Raw genomic sequence first — 26,101 nt, forward strand, 5'->3', positions numbered from 1 at the left:
CACCCAAAGTCCATACTTTTGCATTAGGATTCATTCTTGGCTTTGTACATTCTGTGAATTTGGACACATGTCATAAGGACATGTATCCCCATCATTTCAGCATCATATGGAATAGTTTCATTGCCCTAATAATCCTGTGTGCTCTACCTATGTATCTCTCCTCGCTCCCCCACCCCAAGTCCCTGGCAACCAGTGATCTTTATACTTTCTCCATAGTTTTGCCTTTTGCAGAATGTCACATAGTTGGAACCATACAGTATGTAGTCTTTTCAGATTGGCTTCTGTCACTTAATAATATGCATGTAAGAGTCCTCCATGTCTTTTCGTAGCTCAGTAGCTCATTTCTTTTTAGCACGGAATAATATTCCATTGTTTGTACCACGGTTCATTTATACATTCCCTTATTCAAGTATTCTTGGTTACTTCCAAGTTTTGGCAATTATGAATAAACATGTAAACATCTGTATGCAAGTTTTTGTGTGGACATAAATTTTCAACTCCTTTAATTAAATACCAAAGAGCAGGATTGCTGGATTGTATGGTAGGTGTTTGTTTAGTTTTGTAAGAAAACCACCAAACTGCCTTCCTAAGTAGCTGTACCATTTTGCAATCCCACTTAGCAATGTATGAGATTTCTTGTTGCACCACATCCTCATCAACATTTGGTTTTGTCGGGGCGCCTGGGTGGCTCAGTCGTTAAGCGTCTGCCTTCTGCCCAGGGCCTGATCCTGGCATTCTGGGACTGAGCCCTGCATCGGGCTCCTCTGCTGGGAGCCTGCGTCTTCCTCTCCCACTTCCCCTGCTTGTGTTCCCTCTCTTGCTGGCTGCCTGTCTCTCTCTCTGTCAAATAAATAAATAAAATCTTTAAAAAAAAACAAAACATCATTTGGTATTGTCAGTGTTCCAGATTTTGGCCATTCTAATAGGTGTGAACTGGTATCTTGTTTTTTGTTTGTCTGTTTGTTAAGATTCTCAGAGAGAGGGGTGCCTGGGTGGCTCAGGGCGTGATCCCAAGGTCCTGGGATCGAGCCCCATATCAGGGTCCGTGCTGGGAGCCTGCTTCTCCCTCTCCCACTCCCCCTGCTTGTGTTCCCTCTCTCTCTGTGTCTCTGTCAAATAAATAAATAAATAAATAAATAAATAAATAAATAAATAAATAAATAAAATCTTTAAAAAAGAAAAAAAAAGATTCTGAGAGAGAGCACAAGTGGGGTGAGGGGCAGAGGGAGAGGGAGAAGCAGACTCCCAGCTGAGCAGGGAGCCCGATTTGGGGCTCAATTCCAGGACCCTGGGATCATGACCTGAGCTGAAGGCAGACGCTTAACTGACTGAGCCACCCAGGTGTCCCTCATTGTTATTTTAACTCACATGTCTCTTATGACATATGATGTGGAGCACCTTTTCGTATGCTTATTTGCCATCTGTATATCTTGTTTGGGACAGTGTTCTTCTGTGGTCCTTGGCCTACTTTTTAATCAGGTTGGTTTTTTGTTATTGAATTTTAACTGTTCTTTGTGTATTTTGGATAATGGTCCTTTATCAGATATGTCCTTTTGCAAATTATTTTCTTCCAGTCTGTGGCTTGTCCTCTTATTCTCTTGAAAGTGTCTTTTGCAGAGCAGAAGTTTTAATTTTAATAAACTTACCATATATTGTTTTCATGGATGGTGCCTTTGGTGTTCTATCGAAAAAGTCACTGCCATACCCAAGGTCGTCTAGTTTTTCTTCGATGTTATCTTTTAGGAAATTTATTAGCTTTGTGTCTTACATTTAGATCTGTGATCCATTTCGAGTTAATTTTTGTGAAAGGTGTAAGATCTGTTACTGTATTCTTTCTCTTTTCTTTTCTTCTTTTCTGTTTTGTTTTGTTTTTTGTTTTCCTGCATGCAGACATCTTGTTGTTCCAGCACCATTTGTTGAGAAGGAGACTACCTGCTCCACTGTGTTGCCTTTGTTTCTTTGTAAAAAAAAAAAACAAAAAAAACAAAAACAAAAAAAACAGCTGTATTCATGTAGGTCTTTCTAGGCTTTCTATTCTGTTCCATTGATCTATTTGTTTATTGTTTTCACCAATATCACAATGTCTTAATTACTGAGACTTTATAGTAAGTCTCAAAGTCAGGTAGGCAATATCAGTTCTACAACTATGTTGTTCTCCTTCAATATTACGTTGGCTATTCTGGGTCTTATGCTACTTCATATAAACTTTAAAATCAGTTTTTTGATATCCACAAAGTAACTTACTGGAACATTGATTGGGATTGCTTTGAATCTATAGTTCAAGTTGGGAACACTAACAACAATATTGAGTCTTCCTATCCGTAAACATGGACTACCTCTCCACTTATTTAGTTCTTCTGATTTCATTCATCAGAATTTTGTAGTTTTCCTCATGTAGCTCTTGTACATATTTTGTTAGATTTATATCTAAACATTTCCCTTTTTGGATGCCAATATAAGTGGTATTGTGTTTTTAATTTCAAGTTCAATGTTGTTTTTTTTCTGCTGGTCTATAGAACTGTGATTGACTTTTATATATTAACCTTGTATCTTACAACCTTGTTATAATAATTTATTAGTTATAGGAATTTTTTGTCAATTCTTTTGGATTTTATTCTTATAGACAATCCTGTCATGTTCAAACAGTTTTATTTCTTCTTTCCTAATCTGTATGCCTTTTATTTCCTTTTCTTGTCTTATTACATAAGCTAGTATTTCTAGCTAATGTTGAAAAGGAGTAGTGAGAGGGAACATTTCTACCTTGTTCCTTTTTTTAAAAAGACAATTTATTTATTTGACATAGAGCACAATCAGGGGAAGCAGCAGGCAGAGGGAGAGAGAGAAGCAGGCTCCCTGCTCATATGGGCTATGGGACTCGATCCCAGGACACTGGGATTATGACCCGTGCCGAAGGCAGACACTTAACCAACTGAACCACCCAGGTGCCCTCTTCCTTGTGCCTGATCTTAGTGGGAAAACTTTTTATTTTTCACCATTTCAGTGTTTTTAGTTGTAGATTTTTTTCTTTGTCAAGGAAGTTCTCCTATGTTCCTAGTTTACTGAGAGTTTTTAATCATGAAAAAGTGTTGGATTTAGTCAACTTTTCTGCGTTTATTAACACGACTATATGAGTTTTCTTTTTAACCTGCTAATATGATGGATTACATGAATTGATTTTCAAATATTGAACAGGCCTTACATATCTGCAGTAAATCCCAATTGGTCATGATGTATAATAATTCTTTTTATTCATTGTTGTATTATATTTGCTAATATGTTCTTAAGGACTTTTGTATCAATGTGCATGAGAGATTTTGGTCTATAGTTGTCTTGTAATATCTTTGTCTGGTTTTGATATTAGGGTAATATTGTACTTACAGAGTGAGTTAAGAGGGAATTAGTCATCCTATGGTGGACAGTATCAAATTTTAACCATCAAACGAGTATTTCTGTTTAAGAAATACAGACCATTGGGGCACCTGGGTGGCTCGGTCAGTTGAGCATCTGACTCTTGGTTTCCGCTTGGGTAGTGATCTCAGAGTCCTGAGGTTGAGCCCCCTGTTGGGCTCCACACTCAGTGTGGAGTCTGCTTGTCCCTCTCCCTGCCCTCTTCCCCCTCCCCCTTCCCCCTTCCCATGCTCGTGCACTCTCTCTCTCTCCCTCTAGGATAGATGAATAAATTTTTAAAAATTTTAAAAGAAGGAGAAAAAAAAAAAAAAAGAAATACAGACCAGTGGGGCACATGAGTGGCTCAGTCAATTAAGCTCTTGATATTAACTCTGACTTTTGATATTAGCTCTGACTTTTGATATCAGCTCAGGTCTTACCTCAGGGTTGTGAGTTCAAGCCCCACATTGGGCTCCATTGGGCAGCCTACTTAAAAAAAAAAAAGGAAAGGAATGGAATACAGGTCACTATTCTTTTGTTTACTAACACATTCATTTTAGAGTGGTGCCTGGGTGGCTCAGTAGGTTAAGGGTCAGACTTTTGATTTCAGCTCAGGTCACGATCTCAGGATTCTGAGCATCGAGCTCCACACTGGGCAGAGAGCCTGCTTCAGATTCTCTCTCTCCCTCTCCCACGGGACCCCCCCCCCCCATAAAAAAATTCTTTTTAGAGACAGCCAGGATATAAATACAATTAAAATTACGTTCAGGGGCACCTGGCTGGCTCAGTCAGTAGAGCATGTGACTCTTCATCTCCAGGTTGTGAGTTTGAGCCCCATGTTCGATGTAGAGATTACTTAAAAATAATGTCTTTAAAGAAAAGAAGACTATGTTCAGTTCTATTTGAATCCTGAGAAATTACTCTTTGATCACCATTCATTTCTTCAGTTTTCTCAACAAACATTTATTTATAACTTACAGTGTATCAGATATTCAGAATATTTAGGCAAATAAGGTGTGGACACTGTTTTCAGGAAGCTCACTGTGTGTTTGGGGGAATAAATTTGTAAACTAGTAATAGCAAAGCATTTCTTAAGTAATATACACAATAATATGGCACGATAATAGATTCATCTATGCTAAGTACATTTAGAAAGTATCCACTTTGAAACTGGCAACAGACCTAAACATAAAATTAGATGTTCTAACAGGTAAGATATTGACCATTTCAAGATACCTATTTAGATTAGGAGTATAGCTTGTAGCATTAAAGAGTACGGATAACAAGTCTTCAACAGTATGTGCTTACAAATTAACTGATAATAGCCTAGACTATTACTAGAGGTTTTTTTGTTTTGTTTTGTTTTATTGTCATACAGAGGGCTTAGCTGACTGATTAGACAGAGCTTCAGAGATGGGTAGTGCCAATAAAACAAACACAAGACTGATGGTACATTTCTTTAAATTGGTTTTATGGTTTACAAATGAAAAAGAAAGCTTCACGAATGCTAGTATACTTGTAATCTTCGAATACATTAAGGAATGATTCTTGGGAAATAAAGGAAACTGTATCACCTTCATCAAGTTATCAAGTTGCATCCATGTATATCCCTAAAAGAAGTTTATTTTCTAAGGGACCTTTTTTCAGACATCTATGAATCACTACCTTTATTAACAAATCATTTCTATAATCATGTTATAAAATTTACTAATTAGGAAGGCGCCTGGCTGACTCAGTCGGTAGAACATGCAATTCTTTTTTTTTTTTTTAAAGCTTTTATTTATTTATTTGACACAGAGACAGCCAGTGAGAGAGACAGCCAGTGAGAGAGAGACAAGCAGGGGGAGTGGGAGAGGAAGAAGCAGGCTCCCAGCAGAGGAGCCTGATGTGGGGCGGATCCCAGAACGCCGAGATCACGCCCTGAGCCGAAGGCAGACGCTTAAGGACTGCGCCACCCAGGCGCCCCAGAACATGCAATTCTTGATCTCAGGGTTGTCAGTTTGAGCCCCATGGTGGATGTAGAGATTACTTTAAAAAAACAAGAAAATTTTTAAAAATTACTAATTAGGTTATAGATTGTTTAGATATTCAGTGGCCCTGAGGATATGCTTTGGACATGTTTTTTTCAGCTAATTTAACAAACATTTTTTGTTCACCTATTTGTTGGGCACTGTGGATACAAGAAACTGTCTGCCTTCAGCGTACTCAATATTTTGGAAAGTAAGCAAATAAGTTTACAAATAATTACTATGGGATTTAGTAAGTACTATAATATAGATATGTTTGAAATAGATTGTGGCCCAAAGTAAACCATAGCTTCTTAGGTTTGTCTGGGAATGTTTCACAAAGGGGAAGAGATACTGGTTATTGTATGTATGACTAGGAGTTAGTCAGTTGGGAAGGATATTCAAGATTGAGTGAGTCTTTAATAACATGGTATTATGGGCTGACTTGTGTTCCCCCAAAATTCGTATGGAAGGCATAATCCCCACCCAGTTCCTCCGAATGTGATTGTATTAGGAGAACCGGGCCTTTAAAGAAGTGATTAAGTTAAACTGAGGCCTTTAGGTGGGCCCTGATCCAATCCTATTGAGGTCCTTATAAGAACAGGAAACGTAAACATTCAAAAGACAGCGGGGATGCATGCACACAGAGAAGACCATCTACAAGTCAAGGAGAAAATCCTTAGGAGAAACCAAACCTGCCAACACCTTGACCTTGGGATGCCCAGACTCCAGAATTGTTAAGAAAATGAATTCCTGTTGTTAAGCCATCCAGTCTGTGGTGTATTGTTATGGCAGCCTTCAATGTGTGTTTTTTCACACCACCAAGCAATTCCTCAATTCTCAGCTGATGATAACGGAATACCTTCCCAATTCAACTCAATTCTATCTACTCTGAGATAGCGCCCAGCCGGGTAAGACTGCCTGCCTCTCCCTCCACTTGAGATGCCAGTGGCAAGCCCAGGTTATCAACTGCTGGAGATTAGAGGTTCCAACAACTCGCTCCTGGGGTTTGATTAATTTGCTGGAGCAGCTGATAGAACTCAAAGAAACATTTACTCACATTTATGAGTTTATTATAAATGATATAGTAAAGGATACAGGTGAAGAGGTACATAGGGCTGCTCGAGCACTGCGTTTGAACACTGACAACTGGTTCAGTTTGGCTTGGGCAAAGGAGAGATTTACCTAAAATGTGACTAGTGTGACTGAGGAGTTTAATTATTGATTTCATCCCATTTTAATTCATTTAGCTTGTATTTAAAAATGGAAGCAGTGTTGGGGCACCTGGCTGACTTAATCACTAGGGCACGCAATTCTTGATCTTGGAAATTGGAGTCCCATGTTGGACATTGAGATTACATAAAAAAGAAGAAAGAGAGAACAAGAGAATGAAAGGAAGGAAGGAAGGAAGAGAGAGGGAGAGAGGAAGGAAGGAAGGAAGGAAGGAAGGAAGGAAGGAAGGAAGAGAGAGGGAGAGAGGAAGGAAGGAAGGAAGGAAGGAAGGAAGGAAGGAAGGAAGGAAGGAAGCGGGGAAGGAGGAAAGGAAAGAAAGAAAGAAAAGGAAGGAAGGGAGGAAGGAAGGAAGGAAGGAAGGAAGGAAGGAAGGAAGGAAGGAGGAGAGAGGGAGAGAGGAAGGAAGGAAGGAAGGAAGGAAGGAAGGAAGGAAGGAAGGAAGGAAGGAAGAGAGAGGGAGAGAGGAAGGAAGGAAGGAAGGAAGGAAGGAAGGAAGGAAGGAAGGAAGGAAGCGGGGAAGGAGGAAAGGAAAGAAAGAAAGAAAAGGAAGGAAGGGAGGGAGGGAGGGAGAAGGAAAGAAAATGACAGAAGCAATTAAAACAAGTGAGGCCGTGTAAAATATTAGAAGTACCGTAAAGTGTTTTTGTTAAACACAACTTCATTATTTTAGTCAGACTACATTTCATCTTAATTGTTGAAAATTTAGTGTCCCAATTAAGATGTGCTGTAAGTATAAAATACAGATTGGATTTTTAAGATCTAGTACCAAAAAAAGAAGAGAGAGAGAGAGAAATATCTCATTAATAACTTTTATATTATTTATAGATTGAAATCACAATATTTGGTATATATTAGGTTAAATAAAATGTAACATTGAAATGAACTCATTCCTTTTCACTCTTTTTAAATGTGACTACTGGAAATTTTTAAATTTCTTCTGTGGCTTACATTATGTTTCTGTCGGACAGCACTGGTCTAGACTGTGTTCAATCATCATTGAAGATATGATAACGGTTTTGATTTAGTGTAATTCGTCTATAGCACTGGTACATGATAGGTTGATTTTTGAAGGACATTGGAGGAGGGGAGATCCCCTTAGAAAGTGATAAGGGTCTTAGAGCTGGGATTCCGTGCTTAAAGATCAACTGGAGTGATGAATGGTTGAAACCCAGTTTAAACAGGAGAATCAACATTTCTCAAATTTTTTCTTTCTTTACCCTGGTGTTTTCTCAGTCAAAGTGAATTTTGACTACACCTAACCTAGTAGAGGAAAATTAGTAAATAACATGCAACAAAAGTTGTTCTTTATGAGAAAAATTACAATGCAATCAAAGAGTAGAATTCAATCAGGCCATCTTTAGAGTAGGCATTAGCTCTTTTTGTGTACTTTGAAATGCCATGACACTGTTCTATGAAAGAGGCAGTTTTCTCTGTCTTTAACTCTCGTGTTTCCAGTCCTGTATTCCTTGATTTCAGGATTTTTTGGTTTGTTTGTTTCCCTACTCAGTTATAACAATGGCAAACATCCTCCCACAGAGCAGCAAGAAGCTAGCTGTGTTTGGACCTAAGAGATTTCTGACCATTCTTCATTAATTACTTTTCTTCTTAGCAGACCTACATTAAACTATTATGTGGGAATTTCATAACATTTCTTCCCAATCTAGTCCATTTTTAAATGGATCCACCACGTTTCTTCTTTTGTTTTCTATAAGTAAGGATGGAAGAACACCTCAAAGGAATCAAATGATACAGGATACATGTTTTAGGACATTTACCTTACTGGCCTTATCCTAGTGTAATCACCAGATCAATCACCAGAGCTGTATCTCCGGACTGACTGGAGCTGGGTTTCTGTGGGACCTACTCTCAAAGTGCATCAAAGACCCCAATCAACCAACCGATCTCCCCAAAACATCAACACACAGTTGTATTGAGCAACTGTTATCTATTGCCCAGGGTGAGGATTGCTTAACTTGGGCGTCTCTTACTCTGGGCATCAGCCCAGCACTGACTGGTTTCTGGTCAGCAGTTTATTAGATCTCTCTTACTCAAGAAGCATTTATCTCAATACGTTCAGCACACGCGTTTAGATTCTTGAGATTTAGTTGAATTCCAGTTGTAACCTTTAAAAGTACATATATTGCTAGAAGTAAAATGCTCTCTGTCCCTATTAACTTTTTTAAGGTAATTTTCTCAGACCGAGTTAGCCAGACAAAACATATTTCAGATCTGTCTCACTTTCACCCTCCCTCCTTTTTCACCAAGAAGAAGATACTCTACAGAACTCACGTCTAAAACATAACCTTCAGTGTTGTCTTTCTCCATAGCTGTTTTACACAAATTAATTTGGGACACGTAAATTCTGCCCCTTCACAATTACATTTCTTCTTTCATTAACGATTGGGCAAATAATTACTGGGGCAAATACTGTTTTCTGGAATTACATTGGAGCCTGCGCTGAGTAAATGAAGGGGGTAAGTACAGACCTACTTTGTACTTTTACTCGTGCAATTTGCTCTTGCAAAACATTAAAGACTAATTATACTAAGCCTAGGAAGAGGGAGGAAGGAAAAGTGATTTAGAGCCAAGAATGACACTGTGAGACAACTAATAAATAAAAGCAAAGATATGAAATAATGTAGAAAAGACCGGAGGAAAACAGAGCATCATGGTCTTCTTACTCTAAGCTGCAAGGTCCAGCCACAAGCCTCACGTGGTGTTGAGACTTACATGTGGCTAGTACAACTGAGAAACTGAATTGTTGATTTTTATTAATTTAAAAATCGGAGCAGTTTAAAATATTTTCCCACCAAACACAACTTTGTTGTTTTGATAGACGCCATATTTAACTGTAGAAAACTTAGAGTCTAAAATGGAGATGTGTTATAAGTGTGAAATAGACTCTTAATTTCAAAGATTCAGTAGGGGGGAGAAAAGGTAAACTACCTTAGTAATAATTGTTATATTGATGTCATACTGAAATGATATTCTTTGGGCTATAGTGGGCCAAATAAAATAATTATTTAAATTAATCGCTCCTGTTTCTTTTAAAATTTTTAGTGTGGCTACCGGCAAATTTTATATGACATAAATAGCTTGGATTATGTTTCTATTGGACCTCCCTGCCATACAGGATATTCTTTGTCCTTTGGCTGCTAAATTCAGTTGCTGTGGTAACTAAAGGGGCCTCTAGGCTCAGTGTTTCCTGGAAGGACAGGAATGAGGTGGGGGAGGGGAGGTGTGACCTCAGGGAAGGTTTTCTTGGATGTCACGTTTCACTCATACTTGGTTCTCTCAGCTAACAATCAGATTTAGAAAATATCCTCATTTAAAAAAAAAGAGAGATAACGGAATATGGTTTATTTCAGGTCCAGTAGCTCAGTTTGAATTCTAGGCTGTCAACCAAAACCCAAAAGAAAGATGCACTTCCACCAGTTTACCAACTAGAAAAATTGGGTCCAATTACTGTGCTCTGTCACTGCTAACCCTCTCCCCCCACAGTGAAGGAGTTGCTAGGCTACAAATTAATGGGTATTAGGAAATCGACCATTGATATTCCCTACCCTCCCTCCCCTGCCAGCAAAGCCTTGATACTATCTCTCACTTACCCAAATCTTTAATCAGAACTAAATTGTTTTCTTCGTTTACTCTCACCCTGGGGCCTCCTCTCTCTCTCCTTTCGTTATCCTTCATCTTCCTCTGTTCACATTTTTCTTATCTGTTTTTCCTACTCATCTTGCTCAATTTTCTTGTATGGCTGAGTAATTAAATACTTACCTCACACTTCTTTCAAGAAATTCACAGTCCGTAATTAATAGGCTATTGATCATTCTCTCCAGTTGCGTAAGAATCAGCTGGGCTTGTCCCTTTTTTATTTCGTACATGGAAGCATTACAGGACTTTTGTCCCCTTAGTGCCTGCGGTCCTTGGTCAAGCCGCTTGGAAGACAAGGAAGACTAGTGCACAGCAAAGCAAAGTTTATTGAGCGAGAGTATAAAGATGCTGGAGAGGGAGGGGGGCCTGAGTGGGTTGCCCCTGGAGTTTCTAAGTTTAGGGGTTTTTATGAGCTCTTTTTCAGAACTTTATTAAGTAATCGGGGTGTGCTGAGTCGTTCCAATCCGGGCTTTGGTCAAGTATCTGTCTACCTAATAGGTTAATGTCTCTGTGCTTTAGGTCTTGTTTGCTGATGTCTGGGGGCTTATGTCTTAACTATCCCTTGGCCGTCACAGGGACAAATACTTTTGTCCCTATCCACTCCTGGTTAATTGTCTTACTTTGGGATGTTTAGCAGAAGTCATTTCTGCAAAGGCTGCAAGGCAGAATGCTAGTGCGGTCCTGTCTAAGTGGCAGAACAGGATGTCAGTGCTGTTGTATTCTAGCTGTCCTGACTCCATATTTTCTTGTTGGGGACCCTGACCCTGACTACCTAACTGTCCAACTAACTCCTAACAGAATAAGAAGGGAGATGCTACAAATTCCTTAAAAGCCAGGACATGTTTTGTCCTATATACTGATGAATCCCCAACTTCTTGGAGAGTACCGGACGTTGTGTGCACGCAGCCAACACCTGTTTAACTGAATTTGGTCATTGCTCCATCTCTAGGTGCGATGAACCTGAGATGAGAGGCAAAACATTGCAGAATGGGTAGGATTCAGAATAGGTCAAATGGTGAATGCCATATTAAGGAGTTTTAATTGTATCCCATAAGCAGTTGATTCTCTCCTTCCTGCAGCCCAGGAGAGTTGGTCTGGCTCCCAGATACTCAGGTTTTCTTCCTCCCAGGAGAGATTGTGCTAATCAGAGGACAAGGAGAGCCAAAAACTGGCCCAATTCGTCCCTTGCTAGCTTTTCTTCTCCAAACTGCCCTTCCTTCCCCTTCAAGATTGTAGACCCAGCCTATAATCAAAAAGCAGCTGATAAATTCATAGCATTGTGAATCTTTCTGCTTATACTCCTTCAAACAACCGTAACTCTCAGATAGTAGCATCCAGTCGACTTTACCTTACATAAATAACATTTAGTCTCATCTCTTTATAGATTGACTTAATTCCCAGCAGATGCGAGAGCAAAAATTGAAGTGAATTTGCCCTCCCTCGAGGCTTTTCTGGTTGCATTTTGTCTGTGAAACTAAGAGGCTATCGGGGCTATTAGAAGAGGGAAGGAGGGCGAGCTTTAAAAAAAAAAAAGAAAAAACCCGGAGTGGGGAGGGTATAGGATGTGGTTTTAGAGCGGGGCGGGGGGGGGGGGGGACGGAGTTTGTTGCCTAGGGCGGGGGCAGAGTTTGAGGTCACAAAATTCCGAGAGGTCACGGGATCCTTTGAGCCGGGAGTGGGGTGGGGCTGGGGGGGGGCTTGTCTCCCTTGCAGGCTCCACCCTTTGCAGAGATTATAAATACGTGCCTGGCGCGCTCTAACGGTGAGTGAGGGTGAGTTGTGCATCGGTGCTGGGCATCAGGAAGAAAACTTGCTGCGGCCGAGAAGGACATTTTGGAGGTTTTGTTGACTGGAAGAGCTGTCTCTGGGATCCCACTCCTAGATCTTTGTTGAATATTGGAAAAGAATTAAATCAGGGCCATGGGGACACAGAAGGTAAGACTAATACAATTGTCAGTTATTTTTGCTTATTTGGGGTACACTCAGAAAGGCCGGCCTTAACGGAGATTGCTGTGCTCTGTTTCATTCTCAGTCATCTAGCCGTCCGCGTCTTCTCCATCCTGTGATGCGGTAGTTCCGCCAGTTCTCTTTGGACGTCACAGCGTCTCAAGGGCTTACCCCAGTCCCATTCACCTTCCTGTCACAGGGAAAGTCACCTGGAGAAGTTGTGTGTGTTTCTCAGGGTGGTTTTTTGTTTGTTTGTTTTTTAACATAATCACGTGTTACTGAGGATGCGGGGATGAGATGGTTGAGTGTTGGAGGCAGCTTGGCTGTGTTGATTACGAGTGTGGGTCTCTTGAGCCAGCAGGACGATTTCTCTGGAAGCATTGAACCTAGAAAGGACCTGGGATTTGTTCGAAGGCATGGGTCAGTGTCCAGCCATCTCTTCTATAACCTCTAGGAGTCCTTGCCTACTAAAGAGAGAGAATCCCAGTTGTCCTTGTTGTGGTTGTGATTATGAGTGCATGATACATTAATGCGTTATTGTGTGTTACATATGCAGTATTTTTGCCAGGAGAAAATCATTGTCACCAAGGTAAAAGAAAAGATAAGAGATGAAAAAACAGGGAGGAAGAGGAAAAGGCCCAGAAGGATAGTAAATGATGAGGCAAGGCAGAAAGGAGGAGGTCATTACTGATGAGAAAAGGATTAAACAGAAAGAGCTGTGTCCGGGTGGGGGCACTTCGGGTACTTAATGCCTGGTTGTCTGGGGTGCAGGTCAACTTGGAGAACTGAAACTTGTGGCTGGCCACTCTGTCTGACCTAAAGGGGGGAGGGAGTTTAGGGTAAGGAAGGATTGGGGGATACGCCGCAGATGATGTCCTCAGCCATGAAAATTGAGCTTACCTTGAGCTGGAAATCTAAGATAAACATACACACTCGAGTTAGTCCTAGCAAGGTGAGAGATGACTCCCTCCTTCCCACCACATCTCCGGTCTGTTAGGTTGGGAGTGAGCTTATGCTCTCCCCCTGCTGGGTGGGGGTAGTGGCACAAAACGAAGTAAACAGGAACAATTTCAAATGGGACCAGGATACCGTGGGTAGATTTTGTAGATTACATTATCCAGAGCAATAAGAACAGCCCAGTGGTGAAGATACCACCACCACCAGTCTGGGCTTCAGTGGGACCTGGGTACAGGAGGAGACCGCACAGATTGATATGTTTCCAAAAGAATCCATTTTTAGGACTCCCCAAGGCTCTCTTCCTGCAGTTCTGTGCTTGCTTTTTATATGGGGCAATTTTTCTTTAATAGTTTGAAACCAATTAACCCAGTCCTCTTAAATTTTCTTCCCGAATTTTCTTGCCACTTTTTCCAAGTTTGTGTGGTGGTCTGTTTATCTCCTGAGAAGTTCTTCAGTATAACCTGTTCTTTTATGTTCCCCCATTTGTTACCTAAATTTCGTTAAGGTTTTGTTCTTTTCACACCACTCATAGGCCAAGTGGTCCTAATGTATCTCCTTAATAAGAGACCATTATCAGTTGAGAGCTTTAAGGACTGTTTCTTCCTTTCTCCCCTCCCCCCCACCCCAGGTCACAGCGCCTCTGATCTTTGCCATCTCCATTGCTACAATAGGCTCTTTCCAGTTCGGCTACAACACTGGAGTCATCAATGCTCCTGAAATGGTGAGTGCCAGGTAACCAGAGTTAGAATTTGGAATAGGGAAATTATTCCTCTAAGTAGGGTTTCAAGAATGAAGAATTTCAGACAAACTTGATACACAGCTTGGTGAAGGCTGAAGAGGCAGAGTGATATTGGTGGGGAAGTCTAACTGAATTATTATATTCAAAGCAAAAAGTTCAGTTGTTCCCCATATTCCCTACTGGACTGTATCCATTCATCCTCTCACCCTATTGGGATACATTTTTTTTATTATCCCTCAGGGGTTAGTTACAAGGAGCCTGGGAGGGTCTTAGGGGAGGACTGGAGTAGTCACTGAGCATCAGGGCTACTACCTACTGGGATTTCCAGGACAAATCAAAGCTGTTTTCAGAGCCACCGTGAACCTCCAGTATGTTCTGTCTCTCTTCCATCCCCATCCATTCATTTCCTTGATTCTCTACCAGTAATTGTAATGCTGTTTTCTCAGGGAGGGGAAGATCCCCAATGTTTGCCTCTTCTCATTCAACTCTAACAGTCTGCCCACCAATCATTTTAATTGGCAGATCATAAAGGACTTTATCAATTACACCTTGGAGGAGAGGTTGAAAGACCCTCCCACTGAGGTGTTACTCACTTCCCTCTGGTCCTTGTCTGTGGCCATCTTCTCTGTTGGCGGTATGATTGGCTCCTTCTCCGTTGGACTCTTTGTCAACCGCTTCGGCAGGTATTGACCGGAAACTGGGTGAGGGAGGGGGCCGTACTGGTTGCATTGAGAACAGGTATTGAGAATTAGGATGGGGAGGTGATGATGCATTGAATGAGAGCATCCCAAATTCCCATCGAGGCAAATTTAGGCCAACTGGCACTGAATAGGACTCCTTGGAGCTCTGCTGCCCATCAAGATGTGAGCCTTTGCAGTCCAGCTGAAGCTAATTCAGTACTCTCTAATAAAGTGCACTGTGGAATTTCCCAGAAACCTACTTGACTTACGAGGTCAGAAGGTGTTTGCTTTTCTTAAAAAATTTGGGGTTTCATGCAGGTGTTTACAAAGCAGGATTGGAAGGAAACATTTTATAATCCTTGGCCTGTGGCAAATGTGGATAATGGCCAAATAACTGACATTCCCCCCCCCCCCCCCGCAAAAGAAAATTGAATCTTCTCATTTCTATGCTGACTTAATAAAATGTCTTAGCAGAATACTTTCAGTAATGACTGGTGAAGAAACCATTTCATTTGCTAACTAAACGTTCTGGAAACACAAATGGAATTCAACTTCTAAAAAAAATTAAAGCAACCCACTTTATTTGAGTCTGCATTTTTGAGGCCACCTTGTGTCTACTAAAGTCACTGAAATTTTAATGTGGCCGTCCAATAACTCGGTGACTTTGTTGCTGTCTTCATTTGATTAGCAAAAGAACCTAATAGAGGAAGTAGGGAAACCAGGAAAGGAATGCAGAGAAAGGTGAAAGTGAGAATGAGGGATGAAATTTTTCTCTTAACAGCAGGTTCTCTCCTTCGGGTGCACATTTAGGATCTCCCAGGGAGCTTTTAAAAGTACCAGCATTTCACAGTGGGTAATTCCAGCAGGCCACCCAAGGGCAGAGTCCCTGAAGTTTCTTCCAGACATCTGCAGTAATTTTTCAGTGTTAATATCTTTCTTCCGTCGTCTTCTAGTTGTTCTGTGGCTTTGCCTCCCACGTATAACACATAGATGCAGTGATTTATTATTTTATACTGGCTATCAGTACTTACTGTAAATGGCCTCACCACAGGCTAGCTGAGAGCCAAGAGAGCTGAAGCTGGCTACTTTTTTGCGCATAGAAAAACTTGTCTGAAATCTGCCTTAATTAGTATGTTGGTGGCATCTAAGCAACTATATGATAACAAAATGCAGTAAGAAGCATAAAAAGATCAGCACTGGTCCCGAACTTTCTCTTGAGGGTGTGCGTGGACCGGCTGTATCAGAATTGCCGGGAGCTGTGGTTCTCAGACCTTAGCTAGAATCCTATCACCCAGATGGGACGGCTTTTGGGAACAGATTGCTGGGCTCCATCCCAGAGTCAGACCTAACGATTTAGTAAATTGGGGTGGGGCAGGACAAGTTTAGTATCTTGTAGACTTCTAGCTGATGCTGTTAGTTTGTGGACAACTTTGAGAACTACTGGCCTTTGTACTTGCTGTATACAGTCCTGGCTACCGCTGGGTATTAAAAGAATCTTCAATGAGTCCTCTAGGTGAGTTCACACGTACAGAGGTGTAAGAACCATTGATCTTATCCCAGCTAGAAATGTTCTGATAACAGAAAGAGGAAAACTTAAACGGTCAGAGTAGATAATGCAAACCAGCAGAAGGGTGGAGAGATAAGGAAAGAAAGATCTGGCCTGGCGGATTCTGCTAACTTCTCTTTCTTCCTTTAACCTTTCAGGCGCAATTCAATGCTTATTGTCAACCTCTTGGCTGTCGTTGGTGGCTGCCTTATGGGATTCTGCAAAATAGCCAAGTCTGTTGAAATGCTGATCGTGGGAAGGTTGATTATTGGCCTCTTCTGCGGCCTCTGCACAGGTTTTGTGCCCATGTACATTGGAGAGGTCTCCCCCACTGCCCTACGGGGGGCCTTCGGCACTCTCAACCAGCTGGGCATCGTCATTGGGATCCTGGTGGCTCAGGTACTCTAGAACTCAAACTTACTGTGTGTGAGGTCTTGGCTCAGTAAATGAGTTAACATAGATAAAGCTCTTAGGAAAACTGGCATATAGATTCACCTAAATGTAAGTTCCAGGTATTATTACTATAGCTCACAGACAGCTAAAGAAGCAGATAGGGTAGAGAAAGGAGAAGAAACAATTTATCTTTTCCTGTAGTAAAAGAATGGATGATTTTCTGAAATTTTTTTCTGAAATTTTTTTAAATTATTTTTTTAAAGATTTTATTTATTTTTGTGAGAGAGAGTGCGCGCCCGTCAGCATGCGAGCACAAGCGGGGGAGGAGGGCTAGGGGAGGAGGGCGAAGCAAACTCCCTACTGAGCAGAGAGCCCAGTGTGCGGGACTCAATCCCAGGACCCTGGGATCATGACCTGAGCCACTGGCAGATGAGTAATGGACGGAGCCACCCAGGCGCCCTGAACTTTTTTTTTTAATTGACTTGTGGCTTATATAAAGTATGAGCTTTATAAACTATCGTCTTTATTTGGTTTCTAGATCTTTGGTCTCAAAGTCATCATGGGGACTGAAGAGCTTTGGCCCCTGCTTTTGGGCTTCACCATCATTCCAGCTGCCCTGCAAAGCGCTGCTCTTCCGTTTTGCCCCGAGAGTCCTAGATTTTTGCTCATCAACAAAAAGGAAGAGGAGAATGCTAAGGAGAGTGAGTATCCTTCCCACACCTTCGCTGTAGGAGTTTTGGGGTCGTGGTTGGTTTCAGGATGAGGGCATTTGGATCTGTGTTTTGTCCACTCCTTTCCTCGCCCCTCCGGACCCAAGTGGAGACTTTCCTGATGGATGTGGAGTCAGAAACTTTCGACCCCTGAAGAGTGAAGTGAGAAGCAGGTTAAGGCACAGATGCTAGTTCATTCGCCATATCCAGGGCTCATCTCAGTGTGGCTTCTTCCCAGCTGTGTTACAGGGAAAATGAAGTTGGGACAGCGCCTTATCTTTACCTTTGTTTGTTTGACCAGTCCTCCAGCGATTGTGGGGCACCCAGGACGTGAGCCAGGACATCCAGGAGATGAAGGATGAGAGCGTGAGGATGGCACAGGAGAAGCAGGCCACGGTGCTGGAGCTCTTCAGGTCGCGCAGCTACCGGCAGCCCATTCTCATTTCCATCATGCTGCAGCTGTCCCAGCAGCTGTCTGGAATCAATGCTGTGAGTAGCTACGCTGTGTCCCAGCTGGTCCCACAAGGGCCCGAGGGGCGGAGCGAGGGCGCTGCTCACCTCCTTAGACCTACAGAGCCCCCATGATGCTCGCCACACCGCAGCCGCACCAAAAACATTGATTTATCCTGGTTTTGACTTGGGGTGTTTTTTGTTTTTTTTTTTAAGTTCATTTACATAATATCCCCAACCTGGGGCTGGAACTCACAGCCCCAAGCTCAAGAGAGGCCTGCTCTTCCAACTGAGCCAGCCCTGCGCCCCTGTTTTTATTTCTTTAAAATTCTATCTGCAGTACATGTTTTTCATGTGGGAAAATAGGAAAATATAAAACGAAAAATTCATCACCTTTAGTCTTAGAACTTGTGGTTAACACTGTCCTCTTTCAAACTTTTTCCAGTATATAGGACATTACACATTTATCTGCTTTTCACAAATCCTCTTTCTGACCACTCATTTAATTTCCAGTTGTCTTTTTCTCTGATCAGTCTTACCTGATGTCATCAATAAGGCAGGCCATACAACTAAAGTAGATCCAAGAATGTATATGCCATGGCTTTTTTCCAGGACCTTACAGTCTAAAAAAAATCATTGTTGGGGTGCCTGGGTGGCTCAGATGGTTAAGCATCTGCCTTCGGCTCAGGTCATGATCTCAGGGTCCTGGGATTGAGCCCCGCAAGGGGCTCCCTGCTTGGCGGGGAGCCTGCTTCTCCCCCTCCCTCTACTGTTCCCCTGCTTGTGCTCTCCCACTCTCTCAAATAGATAAATAAAATCTTTAAAAAAAATTCATTGTAAAGCCCTGGGGAATAAGTAGGAAATGAATTCAAGAGGTCTGGGGGCACACTGGGAATTTCAGATTGAGCTGGCCTTACTATTCTGTCTTTCTGTTCACAACTAGAATAGTCACTCTGATAGTTTAAAGTGGAGAGCAAGATGGAAGCCAGCATTGGGCAGGTAGCTTGTATCTGTGCGGATACTGCCTTCCGGCTTTTGGGTCCTAGTGGTGGTAAGAGGATAGTCCTATACCTTCTATCCATTTGCAGATCCGATTTTTGGATATGAAGCACACCCTTGTTCTGATTCATGCCCAAAGGGTTTCTCATCCATCTTTGATCGATCTGTTTAGATCATTCTGTAGCAGAGTATTTGGCAAAACACAATTACTTGATGCTCAAAATAGTAAGTTGGTCCTTGGCCTTTTCTCCCTAATACACAGGAAGTTTACTTGTATTTGAAACAGCAGAGCTTTTCATGAAGGGTTAGAGGCTGTTGTATCAGAAATTGGGGGGAAAATAGTTTTAAAAAAGCCTCTGAGGTGATTTTGATCCCAGTTTCAGATTTTGTCATTTTAAAAATCACTGTGGGGGGCGCCTGGCTGGCTCATTCCATAGAGCGTGCGACTCTTGATCTTGGGGTGAGAGTTTGAGCCCCGCATTGGGTGTAGGGATCACTTAAAAATAAAAAACTGAATTGTTTTTTTTTATTATTATTATTCATTTGAGACAGAGCAGGAGCGGTAGAGGGGGAGCAGCAGAGGGAGAGGGAGAAGCAGACTCCTCATTGAGCAGGGAGCCCGACGTGGGGCTTAATCCCAGGACCCTGGGATCATGATCTGAGCCAAAGGCAGACGCTTAACCAGCTGAGCCACCCAGGTGCCCCAAGAATAAAGACTCTTACGAGGGAAAAAAAAACCAACACAGCCTTATTAGTAATAGAAATATACATAGTTTCTATCCGAGGTTGTAGGTATTTGAAGAGTTGTTTCTTGAGAAGGTAAATCCCAGTGTTGACGCATATATTCAAAAAGTGTGATGAATATGGCTATAGAGGCAGACAGGCTGGATGAAATAATAAACTCCTGACCCAAACCTGAGCAACTGAGCCTGGCTGATCTAGACCCTGTTCCCTTATTACCTTGTGGTCTGAGTTCAGTATTTTGACATCTCTTTAACTGTGGTAGCTGTAGCAACCCTACATTTCAGCACACTGACCAGCATGTAATAAAAAATAGTGTATAGCAAACAGTAGCTTATTTAATAATATATGTCAAATTAAAATGATAGCCGGTGTCATTTCCTAAAAAACAGTTGGAAAGGACCTGGGGCTAGGTATTCCAGCCCAAGTTCTGTTTCTAATTACATGAGCAGGCTGAGGTTACTCCTCAATTGCTTCACTGTCAAATGAGGATATCAGTGTGTGCCTACCACTGTTTTAAGGGTTAGAGGAGTTGTCCCGTTGAAGAAGCCTAATTGAGGAACTTGCTGCTGGTTGGCTTTGTTGGAAGAGCAGGTGACTCAATCTCAGGGTTGTAAGTTCGAGCCCCATATTGGGTGTGTAGAGATTACTCAAAATAAATAAATAAAACTTAAAAACAAGCTTTAAAACAAACCAAAAAAGCTTAACCTTTATATCTAAATAAAGTAGACGTAAGGAGGAGACTTCAATGAACAGAAGGAATAAGCATTGAAGAAAAAATGGAAACGTGTAGCTAGAATTGAGAATTAAGAAGAGAATAGAGGTAAGATACAGAGGATGATTTCGTTGCAGAAAAGACACTGATTGAACCAAAAATCCCGGAAAGGACTCCTTAACCTCCTGGGATGTGCAGTGTATTTTTCTGAGGGTTCTCTTGAACTGCTGTGCACAGCTGCTGTTTCAGAGTTGCATCCTCTTTTTGTTTCCTATCAGGTGTTCTATTATTCAACAGGAATCTTCAAAGATGCAGGTGTTCAGGAGCCGATCTATGCCACCATTGGCGCGGGTGTGGTTAATACCATCTTCACTGTCGTCTCTGTAAGTTGGATGGTGTGATCGTTGGGGGGGCGGGGGGGGCAGTCTTACTGCAGGTGCTCAAGGCAGTGTTTCGTGTCCTTTCACCTCCCTCCCTCCCTCCCTCCCGACATTTAAACCTTTACATTGTTTCGTTCTTCTTTGGGGAGGAAGAGCTATTGATTGATGGGGATAAGTAGTCTTCACTCTCTCCAAGCAAGTATGAACTGGGTGAGAAAGAGGGAGGTATAAAAGGGATTCTGTTCTGTAGGATGCTTTAAACTCAGAACTAAAAGGGGAAGTGTGACCATGACAAGTATCCTGCTACAGGTAAGGCAGATTCAGGTAGTTCATACAGTGCTTTCCTGAAAGGGAAAGCAGAAACTTTATGTTATATTTTTCTTCTTTCAGCTGTTTCTCGTGGAAAGGGCAGGGAGGAGGACTCTCCATATGATTGGCCTTGGAGGGATGGCTCTTTGTTCCATCTTTATGACCATCTCGTTGTTATTAAAGGTGAGTGCTCTTTGCGTGAAAGAAAGGGAGGGGAGGGGAAGAGGAGAGGTTACAGGTGACTCTGTGACATGGAACCTCTGTGAGGTTGGAGATCATAAAGTCACATGCCCAGAGTTTTAAGAAAAGTGAATCATCAAAGATAGGTAATTAAACTGTAATGATTCCTGTATCTGTGTAACATACAGATTGGATAATACCTTATGTAATTTAATTCTTCAAGTAATCTTGGGGTAATTATTCCTATTTTATGGGTGATGAAATGATCTTAGTGCAAAATGACACGTGTGAGCACAAGGCTAGGATTCAAAAACCCAGGGCTTTTGACTCTTAAGTTAAATAACTCCATTGTACCCCAAGACAGAGGGAGCTTTTCATTCTCAGTCAGTCCTCATCTCTGGGAGGCTAGATCCTATCCAGGTCGAGCTGTCTTCACTACTAACTTTCCTTTGTTCCTTCCTCATTTAGGATGACTATAACTGGATGAGCTTTGTTTGTATCGGGGCTATCTTGGTCTTTGTGGCCTTCTTTGAAATTGGCCCGGGCCCCATTCCCTGGTTTATTGTGGCCGAACTCTTCAGCCAAGGACCTCGCCCAGCTGCCATGGCAGTCGCTGGGTGTTCCAACTGGACCTCCAACTTTCTGGTTGGGCTGCTCTTCCCTTCAGCTGCAGTAAGTAAATTAAAACAAAACTCACCGAGCCCATCTCGGAACCCGCTCACTTAAGCCGACAGGTTTAAAATCTGGTAACTGGGGGCGCCCGGGTGGCGCAGTCGTTAAGCGTCTGCCTTCAGCTCAGGGTGTGATCCCAGCGTTCTGGGATCGAGCCCCGCATCAGGCTCCTCTGCTATGAGCCTGCTTCTTCCTCTCCCACTCCCCCTGCTTGTGTTCCCTCTCTCGCTGGCTGTCTCTCTCTGTCAGATAAATACATAAAATCTTTAAAAAAAAAAAAGAAATCTGGTAACTGACACCACAGAGGATTAGATATCAAGTGTTTCGTCTTTTGTTTTGTTTTGTAAGAGTTTATTTATTTTAGAGAGAATAAGATTGAATGTGGGAGGGGGAGGAGTAGAGGAAGAGGGGAGAGAATCTCCAGCAGACACTGCATTAAGCACGGAGCCTGACCCAGGGCTTGATCTCCCGATCCTGAGACTGGGACCTGAGCCGAAACCGAGAGTCAGACACCAAACCACCTAAGCCACCCAGGCGCCCCAGATACCACGTGTTTTAAACCGGATTTTCTTTCTCATTTTCAATGGCACATAGAAGAAGAAGGAATGGTAGTGGAAAAAAATTGAAGCAGGAGGGCAAAAGTGGGAACCTTTATTTTTTTAAAGTAAACTCCACCCCCAACGTGGGGCTCAAACTCAAGACCTGGAGATCAAGAGTCACATGTTCTACTGACTGAACCAGCTGGGTGCCCCAAAACTGGAAACTTTTAAAAGACCACTGGTCTGAGGTGATTATAGGCATAGTTCTGCCTAGACAAAATGATTGTGATAAGTTTCAAAGGATTCCAGACCAACACTTAAAATCCACAGTTTGAATTAGCTGGCATTAATGACTTCATGACCTTGAAGACTCACTAATAGTCACAGGATGTTAGTGAATGAATGAAGTAGGTCCTATTACAAAATGACATGGAAGCTGGTTCCTTAAATAAAGGCACTTGCAGTGGACTTCTAGAATGCATTTCCTAGTTCTGTGAGTCTTTCAGAAACCTGGATTTTAAAAATAATCATCAAAAGTCCTAGGGGTGCCTGGGTGGCTCAGTCGGTTAAGCATCTGCCTTCGGCTTGGGTTATGATCCCAGGGTCCTGGGATCAAAGCCCCATGTTGGGCTCCCTGCTCAGGGGGAAGCCTGCTGCTCCCTCTCTCACTGCCCTTGCTTGTGCTCTGTCTCTCTGACAAATAAATAAAATCTTTTTTAAAAAATAGTGCTAAAATCTCAGTAGGTATTTGGAAGCAGGGATCTTTAACGAATAGGAGAAGGAATGACCCAGAATTGCAGAGATGCAGTAAGAGAGCAGTGGCATCATAAACACCCGAGGAAGGCTTCATGTTCTCGTTAAATGTGGAAGGGTTGTGTCCCGAAGCCTCCTAGAGCTGGGCGGGAAGGAAGGGGGGTTGGCAATGACCACGATTTACACTGACACTCCTTTTTCTGTATCTTTTCACTAGTTCTATTTAGGCGCCTATGTTTTTATCATCTTCACTGGCTTCCTCATTGTTTTCCTGGTCTTCACCTTTTTCAAAGTCCCCGAGACCCGTGGTAGGACTTTTGAGGAAATCACACGAGCCTTCGAAGGGCAGGCTCAGGAGGCTAACAGAGCTGAGAAAGGCCCCGCCATGAAAATGAACAGCATCCAGCCCGTGAAGGAGACCGCCACTGCCACTGCCACCGCCACCGCCACCGTCTAAGCCATGCCTCCGTCCCGCCTCCCTCCCAACATGGAAAAGCAACCTCTCCCCGGATGAGGGAGAGACCTCACCAGGTTGTAACCCAGGACTGTTTCTGAATGCTGCTACTTGATTCCTTTCTCTTCCCACACACTCCATGAGCCCTCAGAGGAACCCAGTGCTGGAGTTATTGTATCTTCGATAGCTTTCGAAACATTTCAGTTCGTGGACATTCTCTTCTGTTGAGGAGAGACAAGCGAACCTGCCTTCATTTCAGGAGGAACTGGCCACTTGCCATATGACAGCATTGCCAGCTCTTCTTCCCTTGGGTTCTCCTAGGGCCCCACGAGGGCTGATAGGGGAGTAAGAGTGAGGTGCAGTTTCGTGAGCCCAGACTTCCCAGGAAGCGGATGTACACGAGTGTGGAGGGAAGAGAGGGATTAAATAAGAGCACCTTCCTCGCTTCCATACAGCTCGGCAGAGCAAATTAACTTGAGTTTTATTTATTTTATCTTCTGGTTTTATTGCATAAATATTTATTTTTTTAAGTGTAAAATAATTTTACCAAATAATGCAAAACATAAGGAAATTGAGGGAGGCGCTTGAAGAGAGGTTATAGGGTAGAAAATTGGATACTGGAGAGGTTGAGGTGCAATGAGGGAAGATTCAGGGAGAAGGGTGACGTGTTCTCAGAGGGCACGTGATGACGTGTGTGAAGTTTGCATGTCGCCTCTTAACCTTCAGGTGGAAACTCTCAAGTTTAATTTCTCAGAAAAGTCATGTGCCTGTATTAAGAAGCTACTGGTTACCTTTGGAACTTTTTTCTTTGTTTAAAATTATATGTAGTATTACTTGAAATCTAGGGTTATTATTAAGATGGGCATTATAGTTAATGGTGGTTGACGGGTTCTAATTTTGGTTGGAGTCCAGAGAAGGGAAGGTTATTTTCAGAAATCCTTTCTCCCCTCACTGGATGAAACAACTTCTTCCCCTTGTAGTGGGCTCATTTTGGGGGGTGGGAGGGTGTTTTTAAAGTATTCCTAACACCCGCCTGGTGGGAGAACCTTCCAAATGAGCAACCCCAAATAGTGGTTCTTGGTAGAGGTTCTGTATTTCTCCATTTTGTTCTTTAGGAGATTTTAGTTGTTAGTTATTATTTGGTTTTAAGCCATAGCTTTAAAAGAATTCAGAGGAGAATGTTCATAAACTAACTTGGAATTTGTAACCTCAGCTCTGGGAGAGGATTTTTCCTGAACGATTATCGCCTAGTTGAAGTATGTTGTTAAGGGTCATCGCATGCTTATTCTGTTACCATATTTGCATAGTATGACGTCAAGTGCCCTTAGTGGACCATACATTTGGGGTAGTATGAGTAAATGTGCAGTGTAGCCCACACTTGAGAGAGTATGAATGTATGTGCACTGTCACTTTGCTCCGGGTGGAAGTAGATGGCTGGTAACTTGTCTCCTCTGTGTTCCTAGAGCCCCTCTTTGAATAGAATGTGTTCAGACTCATCTCTACGTACATAAGTGACACTGCCACTGCTGGGTGGGATTTGCATCTACGGTTTTCTTCCAGACTTTAGAGTTCAGGCTCATCCGGCTGCCTTTCCTTGTTGGACAGTTGGGGGAGAACTCCTCAAATCTTCAGATTGAGGGTGGAGGACTCCACCTCCCTCTAGACCCAGACAATGGCAGTAGGAAAGGAAAGTGTGAGATCAGAACATGTGGCCTCTTGGAGGGGAGTCGTAGGGGGAGGGAGCCTTTGTTTTCAGGTGATAAGAATCAAACCGAAGACTTCTAACTCTGGAGCATTTTAGAAAGTCAGATGAGGTGGAGGCGTGTATGCCAGCCCCGGCTTATGGGCCCCTCCACAAATCATCTAGTTTCCGGGTATTTTTATGAATGGAGATTGGGCCCCATGACCCCTACTATGTCTTCCCTCTTTCATATGTTGCTTGATCACCCTCTCTCTCCTTGGTGCTTACATACTTCAGACCCTTTGGCCAAACCCTTGCCTGTGACGGTATTTTAGTCACCAGTTCTTACTGTTCCCCCTGGTCATTGAACCTGTGGAAAAAAAACTCAGAGATTCACGTGGACGGGGCTTGGGTGAACAGGTTGCTTCCTCGAACTGCACCTGTGCGTCTGCTCCTCACAAACGGTGGGTTGGCAGTAACGCCGTGTGGAAGTTTTCCCATTTCTCAGTGACCAGATTGTGAATATTTCCAAATGGATTTTCTATTATTAATGTTACTGTGGTTCTTTGTTTTGAAATAAAAATTCTGAATGTACATATGACCTCACAGGCTTGGTTTTGTTTGTTTGTTTGTTTTGTTTTGTTTTCTTTTTTTTTTGTCCTTCCTGTAATGGCAAAATCAGCTTTAAATCCTGGTTTGGCCACTCAGTACCTGTTAACCTTGAGTAACTGTCTAAGCGTTTAATACATAGGAACATAGCGGTACTTGTTTTATGATGCAGATGAAATGAGCCTTGGAGCGTTGCTTTGCACACTTAAATAAATTGTTGCTTTCTTTCCCCAGTGAGATTTCTTTTCTCTCTTCTGTTTTCTTACTTCCTTTCCCCTCTAGTCTTTGCTATCTTGAAATCCATTCTATGCTGATGTCAGAATATCCATACTACATTATTTAAGATTTTATTTTGAGTAATCTCTAC

At 42.4% G+C, this 26,101-nt stretch overlaps 1 protein-coding gene across 2 annotated transcripts in view; it reads left to right on the plus strand.

Annotated features, from left to right (window-relative positions):
- SLC2A3 (solute carrier family 2 member 3) overlaps positions 1–25,726 on the plus strand; it is an 89,115-nt gene extending 63,389 nt beyond the window's left edge. The window contains exons 1-10 of one of the 2 annotated variants that reach the window (XM_045781282.2): positions 12,019–12,215; positions 13,813–13,905; positions 14,446–14,606; positions 16,308–16,548; positions 17,081–17,243; positions 17,554–17,741; positions 20,436–20,540; positions 20,928–21,029; positions 21,495–21,698; positions 23,208–25,726. In XM_045781282.2, the coding sequence (XP_045637238.1) occupies positions 12,201–12,215; positions 13,813–13,905; positions 14,446–14,606; positions 16,308–16,548; positions 17,081–17,243; positions 17,554–17,741; positions 20,436–20,540; positions 20,928–21,029; positions 21,495–21,698; positions 23,208–23,447 (1,512 nt within the window). In that variant the 5' untranslated portion in view covers positions 12,019–12,200 and the 3' untranslated portion in view covers positions 23,448–25,726. Of the gene's footprint in view, positions 1–12,018; positions 12,216–13,812; positions 13,906–14,445; positions 14,607–16,307; positions 16,549–17,080; positions 17,244–17,553; positions 17,742–20,435; positions 20,541–20,927; positions 21,030–21,494; positions 21,699–23,207 lie in introns of those variants that run through there. The other variant, XM_087855585.1, reaches the window with a different exon arrangement.
- Positions 25,727–26,101: the final 375 nt, after the last annotated feature.

The sequence above is a fragment of the Ursus americanus genome, chromosome 25 (genome assembly GCF_024610735.1).
Source record: "Ursus americanus isolate L20-20 chromosome 25, mUrsAme1.1.p, whole genome shotgun sequence".
Classification (NCBI taxonomy): Eukaryota; Metazoa; Chordata; class Mammalia; order Carnivora; family Ursidae; genus Ursus; species Ursus americanus.